At 31.4% G+C, this 13576-nt stretch overlaps 1 protein-coding gene across 1 annotated transcript; it reads left to right on the top strand.

Moving 5' to 3' along the window:
* Positions 1–1925: 1925 nt before the first annotated feature.
* Positions 1926–9626, top strand: LOC120351458. The gene is made up of 4 exons (XM_039428926.1): positions 1926–2884; positions 5308–5581; positions 6924–7082; positions 9082–9626. Exons 1-4 carry the CDS (start codon positions 2181–2183, stop codon positions 9181–9183), a joined length of 1239 nt encoding a protein of 412 aa, XP_039284860.1. The 5' UTR covers positions 1926–2180; the 3' UTR covers positions 9184–9626.
* Positions 9627–13576: the final 3950 nt, after the last annotated feature.

Below are 13576 nucleotides of genomic sequence, written 5' to 3'. Positions count from 1 at the left end.
CCACTGATCAGTGATTTTTTGACAATTTCTGAGTCTTTTTCATTCAATATGAATAATTACCACAATATCAACTTCTCAACTACACAAAAAGATTTGATATTGCGTTACTCATATTGAATGAAAAAGACTAAGAAATTGTCAAAAAACCACAGATTTATTGATACTTAGAAAGACCGGCTTCGGTTATTACACCATTGTCAATCTCTGATAAACAGAGTTTAAATCTGTGGTTTTTTGACAATTTATTAGTCTTTTTCATTCAAATATATTTATAATATAGAAGTCTATCATCAAATTTACAGTGATAAGAATCGTCTAGTTTCTTATCAAAATTATTGATAATGTGATATTCAGTCTTTGGCATTCAAGAGTAGTAAATTCTTGGAGGGAAGTTTGTATTCAAGCTTCAAAAATCAACACGTTCAGTCACTAATGAATTGGAAAGAAGCCAAAAATCCATGAACTTTCAATTGATTCTTAATAATTGATTATGATAGATAACAACTAACACCGACTAAAGGAGGATCCATTAATGAATTGAAAGAATGGAGTTCAAACATGTTATATATAAATTAACTTTTTAATTATTCAACCCAGCTTGATTGATTTGCAATCAGCTTGAAAAATGTCTGCTGAAACATAAGATCCGAGTGAGTAGGTGAATACGGTTGAAATATAATATAGTATTATAGAGGTTGGTAAAACTAGAAGTTATGGAAGGAAGTTCTTTGATGAGTCGTTGAAATTGTATGAGTCTCTTGTTGTTGATATAAATATGTGAAGGTATAATAGCATAGAGAAAAGATACCGTAACTTGCATTATTCGTCTTCATATACAACTTTACTATATTTTATATATTGACGGGATATTATGATGTGTATTCTGTATGTGGCGAATCATCAGATCACGTCGGGGTCACCAATATAGGATATTTGTTTTGTGGATTTCCTATGATAAAATGGTTAAATAAAATGGATGAATGATTAGATGTTTTAATGTGAAGATGACAAAATTGAACTGTGAAAATATTAAATAAACAAACTAATGCAAGTTGAAAACAGGTTGTTTAATCAGAGGTGGCAAATATCAGATGATTCGCCACATGTATTATGTCTACAATAAAGTGTTTTATTCACAACTTTTCCATATTCCAATAACTATATCAATGCTACAAAAATTATGATTGTAATATTTAAACCAACAATAGAAGCAAATCCCCAAAATATGAATGCAGGTTCACTAATGCCAATAATATTGAAAAAATATTCATCGAAGTTGTAAAATGATTGGCACCTGCATACCTCACCTTGTCTTTGTTCACAAGACGTATTCTTCTCTGGAAATCATTAAGTTGCGTTTACACCAAAGTTATTAACAAAATGTTAATAGCTTAATACTTATAGATTTTATCACATTAAACATAACTTATCATACACATGTACGTAGTTAAGTTATTAACATTTTGTTAATAACTTTGGTGTAAACCCAGCTTTAGTAGTTATCTAATGTATGAAACTATTCCACTATTCACTACTAATTTTCATACTATGTACTATTAGTATGAAAATCGAGAGAAGACAGAACCCATCAAGTTTTGTTTTTATCAATGATATTACAATATCTCTCATATGAAGCAGACTTATGCACTGCACTGTGCACAAGGATTCGCTTAGTACAGTGATCCAGATCACCGAATGTATGTACTATAAATCAAACTGTTTTGTACAATCATAATATTATAAATTGAATTTTTCAATTGATTCAATTCAATATTCGAAAAACATTGTTCCAAGTAATATTCACCACTCACTTCCCTTCTCACTGTTGTGGAAATTTTTATTGCGATATTTTGAAAAATACAACAAATTCTAACAATTGTTCTTTATACTCCCAACAGCTCAGCCTTAGCATCCAATCTACATTCTCAACCAAACATCTACAACATCAGTACGGTAATCAACAACCACCATCTACAACATCCGATCAGCATCTACTATCTAAAGTCTGTACTGCATCTATTTTTGACAATCAATATTTATAGAATCAATAAACTCTGTACCCTTCTGCATCTTTTTTGGGGTTATTTTCAAGGAATTAATAGTAATCGAGAATTATTATAGTTTGTGTGGTAGAGAAGACCTAAATCTCATATACGTCCTTAATAATCAAGCAATCAATCATGACAAAATTAATCATCTGGAAATCGATTTCTAACTTTTTCAAATCAGAGCGACTCACAATCTTTGACAGCCTCACGCCACTGGTTCGTTTCTCCATGTTTTTTGGCACAACGTCTGTTCGTGTCGAAAAAAGTCGCAAAACTTTCACCTATCGATTGTTTGATTTGCCACGTTTTTTGACCTCCATATATATCCTCTACTACATTCACAACGGCTACAGGCTGTGTTTCACAAAAATTGATGTTTCCACCTTATACCTTAGATTTTTATGCACCATTGGAACCACGGAAGACGTACTACACGTATTGATACCGATCTTGACCGGTATGTCGTTTGTGAAACAAATCAAAATGATCCACAAGTTTGACAACCACATCAAAAATATGCCCAACGTAAGAAAGTTGTATCATTCTGGTTCAGGTCTGATAGGAGCTGTCGTGCAGTGTTCTTTGTGTGGCATAATGTACCCGTTCATAGTTTACGACTATGTGAGGCTTAGACGACCACCGCTGTTTATAATTTCGTTGTTTTTCATTGGTATGCACAGTTTGGACAAGGTCATTTGGTTTTTGGTGATGATACATGAGTTGTCAACGAGGTTCAGGTGGCTGAAAATTGAAATGGCCGACACTGTGAGAAGGCTGGAGAGTGCTGGATGTGATCAGGAGAGTGTAGAGGCTTTTCTTCAAAACCCTTCAAAAAGGTAAAATACATCACAAAAAAGGTTAAAGTAATGGTTGTAATTGAATGAGCGAAGCGAATTATACAAGGTGCGGCAGAAAGGATGAACGGTTTTCAAAGATGTAATATGTCGTTACCTATGCATAAAAAAAACATTTATCCACATAACAATATTCACATTATCTTACAATTTTATAAAATTAATGTTTGAAAACAATATCTGACAGGTGACAGCCGTTTTCAGCGATGCACTTTACAAGCCGCTCTCGGAAGTTGGTTTGTACTCTTCCTAATATTGCCCTGCCAATTTGTTCGACTTCCTCACAAATTGCTCCCTTTAGTTCTTGAAGTGTACGTGGTTTATGTTGGTAAACACGTGACTTCAGGAAACCCCACAAGAAGTAGTCGCACATGGACAGGTCTGGAGAACGAGGAGGCCAATCAATGTCACCAAACCGAGAAATGATGCGACCACGGAAAACAGCCCGAATTGCTTCCATTGAATTTCTTGCTGAGTGAGCTGTCGCCCCGTCCTGCTGAAGTCATACTTGCCGGATAGGAATACGTTTCCTTCTTAATTCAGGTAAGGAGAATTCAGTGAACATCTGTCTATAACGTTCTGAGGTTACAGTTACAGTGGTCCCGTTGTCGTCTTCAAAAAAGTATGGACCAATAACAACTGTACTGCTCACAGCACACCAAACTGTCCAACTTGGGACTGTGTAATGGTCTCTCATGCATTAATTTTGGATTTTCATCTGAATAATAACGATAGTTCTGCTGATTAACGGTACCATTCAAATGAAAATGTGCTTCATCTGATGAAAAATGATGTTTCCATTTTGGTCAAGTAAGGCCTCCATTTCTCGAGCAAAATTCAGCCGCTTTACATAATCGCCAGGATTCAATTGTTGTGCCATGGCCATCTTGTAGGGATAAAATCCTAGATATTTATGTAAAATACGCCTTACTGACCGATCACTGATGTTCAGTTCAGGAGCATGTCTCCTAGCAGATCGATTAGGACTACGGAGTATGGCTTGCCGAACTCTTACCACATTTTGTGGAGTGCGTACAGTGCGATGAGCCCCTGGTGTTCGTTCATTCATTACTGTTCCTACTGAACGAAATGATTTTACCCAACGTAAAATGGTGTTACGAGTGGGTACATTGTCATTTCTCGCAAGATTGAAATGACGACGAAACTCACGCTAAACTGTAATGATACTCTCATTATTACGCACAAAACTGTCGTAAGTAAACACACGATGTTGCACATTCCACGAATCCATGATGCCGACTAAACAATGGCTGGAAAAAATGGTATGATCTACCGAACACATGTTCACTTCAGCTGGCCCAATCCAACTACCCAGATCAGAATACTATCTGTTCTAAAAACATCCATCCTTCCTGCCGCACCCAGTATTATGTTTCAAGTGAATCGGCGTTTGTCTGTTTGTTTGTTTGTACCGTAGTTACAGTCGCAGTTATGGTTCGATTTGGATAAAATTTGGTATACAAGTACCTCGAAACAAGGCGCAGAATCGCAAGTATTTGAAATTTTCAAATCCATTCCCGTTTCAAGATGGCGGCCCTTTATTCGGAAATTTTACCCTAGAAATAAACCTACCTAACTTTTCAATACTTTATCGGATCAGGTTCACATTGGGCTAATTCTTATCAGCGCTTTAAAGCGATATTATTTCATGTATCACATGTTCAAAATTTTTGGAATTCTACACTTTTCCCACATTTCAAGTTTCAGATTTTTTATCTTTTCAACCGTGCATCCTAGCTCAAAAGTGTAGAGAGCTTCTATTTCTCAGCGTCCTCCACAGATCCTATTGCATAATGGCATCATACTCTAAATCCAATGTGTATGTGTGTTTGTGTGTGAATAGACGGGCGTGTGTGAGTAATGATGTTAGTGAGTGTAGCGAGTTCTACTGTTCTCCGAACTACTAGTATTTCAATTTATCAGAGCTATTCTATTGTAATCTGAATTCATTCGAATCAAACTATATTCATTCCCCAATTCACTCGTTTTTCAATGTAACTGTCATCATTGGTTGGATTGGAAGCATTGAAGTTTATATAAGGAAAGCTTATATTTTAATTTTCCTTTACGAGTATGTTGAAAATGATTCTTGTTATTGAATTTTCAATTTAACATCTTACTCTAAACATGTAATGTATATATTTCTTCAATGAATTATTCAATAAGCTTCAAAGTATATTCATGTTTTTATTTTAGAAATGTTAAGTTTGAACGCAATTTCATTTATACGAGTAATAGGCCTATGCTACATACATTCTTGTTATGATTGAACTACTAAAGAAATGTCTAATATTTTTAGCATTAAAAATATTTTCATTAATTTGATAAGTGCAAATATTAATTATTGTTCAACCTCCTAGTCATTCATTCCCAATTGATTGCAGATTCGTGGCATCCGAACTTTCTAAAGACGAAATTCTGCTAGAATGCCTGCGTCTCTCCTACTCAAAACTGCTCTCAATATCAGACCAATTAGTGTCAACTTTAGGCTCAGGAATGCTTCTCACTATTTTCCAAAATATTATCACTATAGTTTTCTACGATTTCTATGTGTACATGTATCTGATGAGAGAGATCAATGCTGGCACGATCCTTGCTGCTCACAAGCTGCTTATCATCTGGACTGCTGTTTGCTTTTCAGAAAAGTTGATGAATGAGGTAAGAAATAGACTAATTCATTGGGAAATATATCGCTAAAAAAAGATCATTACTTTTATTGATACGAAACAGGACTTCTGAAGGCCTCCACAACTACCGGCTACTGTGATTATAAACCATAGAATAAATGAGAAATTCATTAGCTATTTTGTAGCACATGAAGAAATCTTTTGTCTAAGAGCTAGTTGCACAGAAGCTGGTTAAATTTTAATCGTGATTAAACCACAAGAGCCAATCAGAGAAGCCGTCTTTTTTATAAACGCCGCCTTCTCAATCTGATTGATTCTCATGAAATTAATCACGATTGAAATTTAAACGGCTTTTGTGCAACCGGACATGTCATAAATTTGATATTTTGTTACGGTCCCTATATATTTATTGTGATATGTTTCTTTTTGTTTGTTGATTACACATAAAAGGTATCACGCTGATATCAATTATCATTTATCCTTTCTAGTTTCTTATTTAAAATAATTTTGTGAATTTCACGGGACAGAAAACCTTTGGTTCAATATGTTCAACATAGCAGAAACAATATTCTTGATCAATATATTATCATGTCATGAATTTACAAATGCAATTGAATAAGTAACTTGAAATTCTGTGGAAATCCTCAATTTATCAATGTGACATATCACTATATAATCAAAAATATTATCCTTATTATCAGGCAATATTTATCTTGATAACTCAATTGAATAGTTACCACAATAGTTTGTTACTGTACTTATCCATGCATTGCAACGGTTTACTTATCCACTTATGACAAGTCCACGGTGGCACAATAACTACTGCATGAATATGAGATTTTGAAAAGTAAACTGAAGAGTTCATTCAGTCATGATAGTGATAGTGATGCTATATTATATCCACAATATTATAGATTATTATCACAATTAAGCATGTTGATAATTGTTACATCAATTACTTTCACTGAGGGATTTTAACAAGCAAATCGAGTAAGCATTCTTTCAATACTTCTAAAACGATTTTAAGAAAAGAGGAATGTATAGGCCTACTGATACAGAATGTTGTGGTTCGAGAAAGAATATATGATTCTAGACAAGTAAATAAGTATATGCAGAGTAATTCTGAGAAGAAAACTGGAGAATTCATTCAGTTATGATAGGAATAGTGATGCTATATTATATTTATAGATTATTATCACAATATTATTATTATTATCTTACAAACAGAGTGCATACATTCAACAAATGAATCATGGTCGAGAGAAAGTAACTTGTTTTTGAAAATACTGTACATGAATAATCGAGAAATAAGATGTCTCATGATATTTCTCTTGCATAAACTAATTATAAATTCGATATTCACTGTTGAACAGAGCAAAGCTATCCTGTTGGATCTGCAAGCGACAAAACTGACACGATTGTCGAAGTTTTCTCGGCTGCAGGTGGAGATTATTCAGGCAGAGATCAACGCAAAGCCACTCAGGGTGCATGTCTGTAACTTATTTGTACTCAATAAGACCTTCTTTGCTGCTGTAAGTATATGATTGAATCTTATCTCATAATGAATTATCATGATTATGTAATGAATTATTAAGTACGTGGAATAGAAATATGTACTATAGAAAATGTAAAAATGTAGAATTTATGTATAACAGGAATATTCATAAACATGTAGAGCTGCTGTGACATTTTCATGACGAAATCCTTGAACTCCTTGAGAGTGTTTGAACAATATAATTAAATAAATACTGTATTAGAAAAATGCACCAAGTCCAATTTTTCCAAACTTTGATTTATCATTAGTTTTTAATTAATTCTATAAAATATGGATGTTTAATAACATCAATTATACTAATCAATTAAAAAAAATTATAAAACAAAATAAATCTTATAGCACCCTTTATTTTTTAAAAAACTTTAATATATATATATATATATATATATTATATATATATATATATATATATATTTAAAATAGAGGGTGCTATGAGATTTATTTTTTAAAAAACTTTAAAATATATATATATATTTTTTAAATAGAGGGTGCTATAAGATTTATTTTGTTTTATTAATTTAAAAGTAGCCCATGTCAATAAGGGTTTTTTAATCAATTATACTATTTAATAACATAAACAAATGAAGAATATTTAATTTCTTGCAGTATGAAATTGTTTTGTGGAAAATCACTATAAGGATAGATTATGATTGATGTTAGAAATTAGAAATTGATTTCCAGAAAAAATTACTTTTTAGTGGATTTTCCTTATATGCCCACTTATAATTTCCCAAGAACACGGTAAAAATGCAGTATGATAGTGTAAATGAATATTGTCCCTCTGCACTGTAGGCTATAGTCACAACCTCCGAAAACGGAGGTTTACGGAGATAGTGCTATAGTGCATACAGAATAGAGCTCTTCTGTTTTGACAGTCAGCTGCAGAATCACTTTTGCATAGGGCCTTCATGTTCACTCTGTTTATAGAATATGTTACACGAACAGAACCGATAAACTGTAAAAATATGAAAGACTATTATAGAATAATGAAAATGAGAATACACTGCTTAGGTTAATGAATCATTCTATCATTTTCACGAATGTTATTATTCTTGCTGCTTGCAGCTTCAGCAAGGGTGGTGATTTAAGTGTTAATTGAATCGAATATTTGAGAATTCTATTATCATCCTCATTTAAAACTACCAAGAATTTCTATTTATTCGAATAATTAAATAAAAACACACATTTTATTTTTATTTTTTTTTGTTTATTTTATTTTTCTATTTTATTTATTTATTGTATAAAATACTATAATCATAATACAATTATGACATTGGAGGAAAAACTAGGCTAAGCCTGTACTATTTGTCTCCAAAAATTTTGATAAAATGCTAATGTTGTCCAAAAGATAAGGTTATATTATAGTCACACACTGCTTCGTCACTTGATTTTCGGTCTAGAAATGATGATTTAAAATTTTGAATTTTGAAGGTTGATTTTATACTCTAAATGAATCACAATAAATTAAAAACTTTAGAAATATTGCACTTATTTAAAAAATTTGAATACAAAATCAAAAACCAACTCACTATTTGTTTATTAGTTTATTTGTTTATTTGTTATTCACAGCTCTAAAATATATACCGGTATGTTGTCAAATAAAACTCCCAAAAATGTTTATTTATATATGTGTGTTTTTATTTGATTATTCGAATAAATAAAAATTTTGGGGAGTTTTAAATGAGGATGATAATAGAATTCTCAAATATTCGATTCAATTAACACTTAAATCACCACCCTTGCTGATTCACACTGTGTAGAATTTGACAACATATGTGTGTTTTATTTAATAATGGAACGGCTCTACAATATTGACTATGACTCAGACGAATTATTCATTATTGTTGGGCTCAATTACACAGGGTCATATAATGATATTCATTATTCATTGATCAACCATGGCCCACTAGAATGTTTTTGTAATATTCTCAATACTGTGTTCCTAATCCCTAATTCATTTTTTCATCATGTTTCAGTTGTTATCAACTACGCTGACATATTTTATAGTAATGATGCAAATGATTTCTACCATTTCTACGATTGGCGTAGATAAAGGAGCCTATATTCCACCAATATAAGAGAAATTGAGACAGTTCCCAGCGGAGGCCTTCAAGAAAAACAAGAGAACATGAATGATGTGAAGTTATATACAGTACTACGACAAGGATAAGGAGTACCATGAATGAATTCTAAATTTTGTATTTTGATTAAGAATACAGGGCCTTTAATCCTCAAACATAAAAAGCACTGAGGACTGAGTGACCAAAGAAAGTTTTTCAGAAAAAAACAATAACTTTGGTACCCTAGTCTGAAGAATCCTAAAATTATAAATAGAAAAAGCATCATAAATATAAATATTTGTACTTTAGCTTTGGAAGTTATTGTGAAAAATTCATCACTATCAACTATAGTAAGGTCTACGTTTTAATGGCAGTATTTGACCAACATGGTGTTGCTTTCGAGAAAGCAGATAGCGCCACTATCCATTTCTAGCTCTGCAACGCTCCAGATCGTTTTTAAAAATGAAGGATTATAATTAATTAACATAATATTCAATCTCAATCATGAAAATTTATTATTAAATCTTTGGAAAATATATTTTCTTGACAAACTCAATATAATTGATTATTTTTTTAACAAGAATGAACAGTTAATATTGCATCAGATATACCGGTATCAGCTATCCTCTATAGAAGGCATTTGCAATGCTGATTGCCTTTCTTTCTCCCCTGTCATTAGAACGTTGCCCTCAATATAGTAGAACCGTATGTTTCTTTTTGTATCAATACCTGTTCAAGTAAAATTTCATCACTTTTTGCTTTTAGAAAAAACGACTAGCAGTCAGATATTTCACAGTACAATAAATGAATTATCACTCACTTTGACAATGAGATCTTTCGGCAGTTCCGCCATCTTCTTGGTTGTACTCATAGACAAGTAGAAGAATAGGATGGCAATTTTTAGTGTGCTGTTAATGTCTATTGGATTAGTGTCTGTTGGTGCTGTTGGTGTCTATTGGGTTTGTTGTGGCTGAGAAGGTAATCAAAGAGGATGTGGAATTTGAAGTTGGTTTGTTCGTTTAATATACATTGTCTATTGCTTTTAAATTGGGTGTATATTTCAAATTGTTCTATTGTGTCTAATTCTGGTCCTTTGTTTTTTATATGTATGATTTGTAGATCAGTATTTATGTTTGTGTGTTTGTGATTTTCTTGAATTAGGTGGTTGGCGAATACAGATTCTGTTTTTGTTTTTAGTCCCTGGATATGTTCCTTTTATCTTTGATTGGAAGAACGGCCGGCCTGTCTGTCCCATATAGAATTTATCACATTCAGAGCATTTTAGCTTGTATACTCCTGGGAGTTTGAGTTTTTTGTTGTCTTGAATTTCTTCTCTTTTATTGATTTGCTTGTAGATTTCATTTTTTGTTTTAAATGCCACTTTATACCCATAAAAAACAAAGTACACTATCATACACATAAAAAACAAAGGACCAGAATTAGACACAATAGAACAATTTGAAATATACACCCAATTTAAAAGCAATATACAAATATATTAAACGAACAAACCAACTTCAAATCCCACATTCTCTTTGATTACCTTCTCAACCACAACAAACCCAATGGACACCAATAGACACCAACAGACACTAATAAAATAGACACCAACAGCACAATAAAAATTGCCATCCTATCCTTCTACTTGTCTATGAGTACAACCAAGAAGATGGCGGAGCTGCCGAGAGATCTCGTTGTCACATTGATTCATTTATTGTAAAATATCTGACTGCTCGTCGTTCTTTCTAAAAGCAAAAAGTGATTTAATAATTAGTAGTTTGTGATGGAAAACAACATTGAAGAATGAAATTTCATATTTTCTATAATATAATGTTTCAGTTGTTTTCTTAAGTACTTTGCTGCTGTTATCCATCCTTATTTTCCACTAGTTTATATAAGTAAAAACTATTGAAAAAAGTAATAAAAATCTTTTTTTGTGAAACACTATATAATAACTTTGTTGAAGTTCTGACACTGTGTTACTAGTAAATATTTGAAATATTATCAGGCTGATGAAGCTCCTCTTCAGGAGTGAAATGCATTCCTCAAGACTCCAATCAAAAGTAAGTGTTTTTTCAAATATTTACTAGTAACACAGTGTCAGAACTTCAACAAAGTTATTATATAGTGTTTCGTCATGGAAAGCAACTTCAAAAAAATATTAACACACACGTTTTATAATGGCGACATGTTTCTTGCTGGTGTTTCACATTATAAAGCCAAACAGACACTCATATGAGCAACACCACATACACATAATGTGCGATATCATCTTTCACAAAAAAGTAATATTTATTGTTTTTTATGAAACTTTGATAATCTGTTCCCCTTTGACTGTATACATATATATTGTTCTATATTCAAAATGAACACGATGTGTACAATCTTGATCAGAGAATCTTGGGAGGAATCAAAGTAAATATGTATTAGGCCTCTAACGTCTATAAAAAGTGAATTGATTTTTCAATCCAGACTAGAAAATCACATAATCAATATAATCTCAAAAGTCCTTGAATTCTTCAAAACAAATTCTTTAATTACAACCTCTATTAGCCTTGGTGAGCAGTATATTTTGGCTATCATATGTATAGGCTACTAGGTACTGTATTATCGTACCTATTACTGTTTATTACTGTTTATAATGTACCTATTATCGGTATATTACTGTACAAGCATGGTTAATTTCACAATATCAATTATTTGACTGTCAATTATTAACAGTTATAAATGAATATTCAACAATGAGTTGATTTGCTACAGTATATACTATGTTAGTTGATAAGGATGTAGTAAATTAATAATTATTATTATACTTTGGAAAATCATCCACCTAATTGTTGATTGTTTGTTGATTAATATTGTAAAATTAACTACCTTTATACCTTGATAATGCATGCAAAAAGAAACTAACGCCAAATATTTTACAAGTATAATTTAAACATTTATTATATTACATTTACAATGTGGTAAAAACATGTGATTAATGTTACATGAATTAGAATTTCCAATTCAATAGAATACCGAAAGCTTAGGGACAAATATAATAAATAATAAAACATACAATATTTTATAATACACATAAAAACACTATCAGCATACATTATTTTTCTCACTCTATTTAAACATTCATACACTCCCTTACATGATTTATGTTATCATGCTTATTATATTCAAGATATCTATATAATACTGGATGGCGCATATCTTTAAAGATGAACATACTAACTCATATTTTGTTTTATTAAATTGGCTGAATCTATGTATTACTGATGAATTAATTTTTGGAGAATTATACAAGCAACAAAATCCATCTAGCACATCAAGATCAAGTAATTTGTTATTAAACCCTCCCGTTGTAAAAGCATAGAACCGTTTTTTTCATGCAAGAATTTCGTTTGGATCAAATATAGATATAGAATTCATAAATTTCACAAAGTCATGGTAACAATTTTATGTAGGTAGTCTAGCGCCATCTCATAAATGTGGAATAGTTTTTCATGCACAACACAGACGATATGATATTAATTTATACTTTTCCAAACTTACATAAACATTTTTGATCATTGCAATATTTATGAGAAAATTTTGGAATACTACAATTTTACACCAGAATAGTTTCCAGTAAATAGATGATATGACACTAATATTTTATCAAATTTACACAAAATTTCTCTCTTTTAAACGGAAAAAGAATGAAAATCATCTATTCTTTGAGGGGTTATTCTTTTTTCACAATTTTAGGAGATAGAAGCATGAATTCAGTGACGTTGGTAATTTTAATTTCATCCGATGGATTTATATAATACTGAGATTTAGAAAAATTACATAAAGCAATAGAAAAAATCTTAAATTGGATTTCACCAACTCAACGTTGGGACTTCACAATATATTATGCTATTTTGACGCTTAAAGAACAGTATAATTTATTCTATAAAATAAGATTCAACTGATCTATTGGAAAAAGAACATTATTGTAAGTATATGAACCATATTTCAACGCCTCTGCTATTTTTTAGAATAAAATATTCCACTCCAATATCTTTGTTCAATATTGAATGAACTGTTGAAATCTTCATACTACCACATACACTTAAGTAAAACTCAACACACCATAATTAAAACTATAAGAATACAACTTATCATACAAAACAATAAAAAATACAATATTATACAAAACTAAACAGAATAGAAGTGTATTTTCAACATATACATGATAGAAAAATAATTAATTACCTACTTCCACACAAGCCTGTGAAATTATTTGTGATTCTATGAATTAGCCATAAACGAAATAAAAAAGTTGTCAGTGAAATTTGAGTTCCTTCATCAGTTGAAAATATTTGATTGATTGTTGAACTTTTGTGAAATATATTTTTCTCAATATCAACTCATCTTTGGCCGTCACTAGTAT

This window comes from Nilaparvata lugens, chromosome 5 (assembly GCF_014356525.2).
Source record: "Nilaparvata lugens isolate BPH chromosome 5, ASM1435652v1, whole genome shotgun sequence".
Classification (NCBI taxonomy): Eukaryota; Metazoa; Arthropoda; class Insecta; order Hemiptera; family Delphacidae; genus Nilaparvata; species Nilaparvata lugens.
Note: the sequence above shows the minus strand (reverse complement) of the source record. Positions and strands in the feature narration are given on the sequence as shown.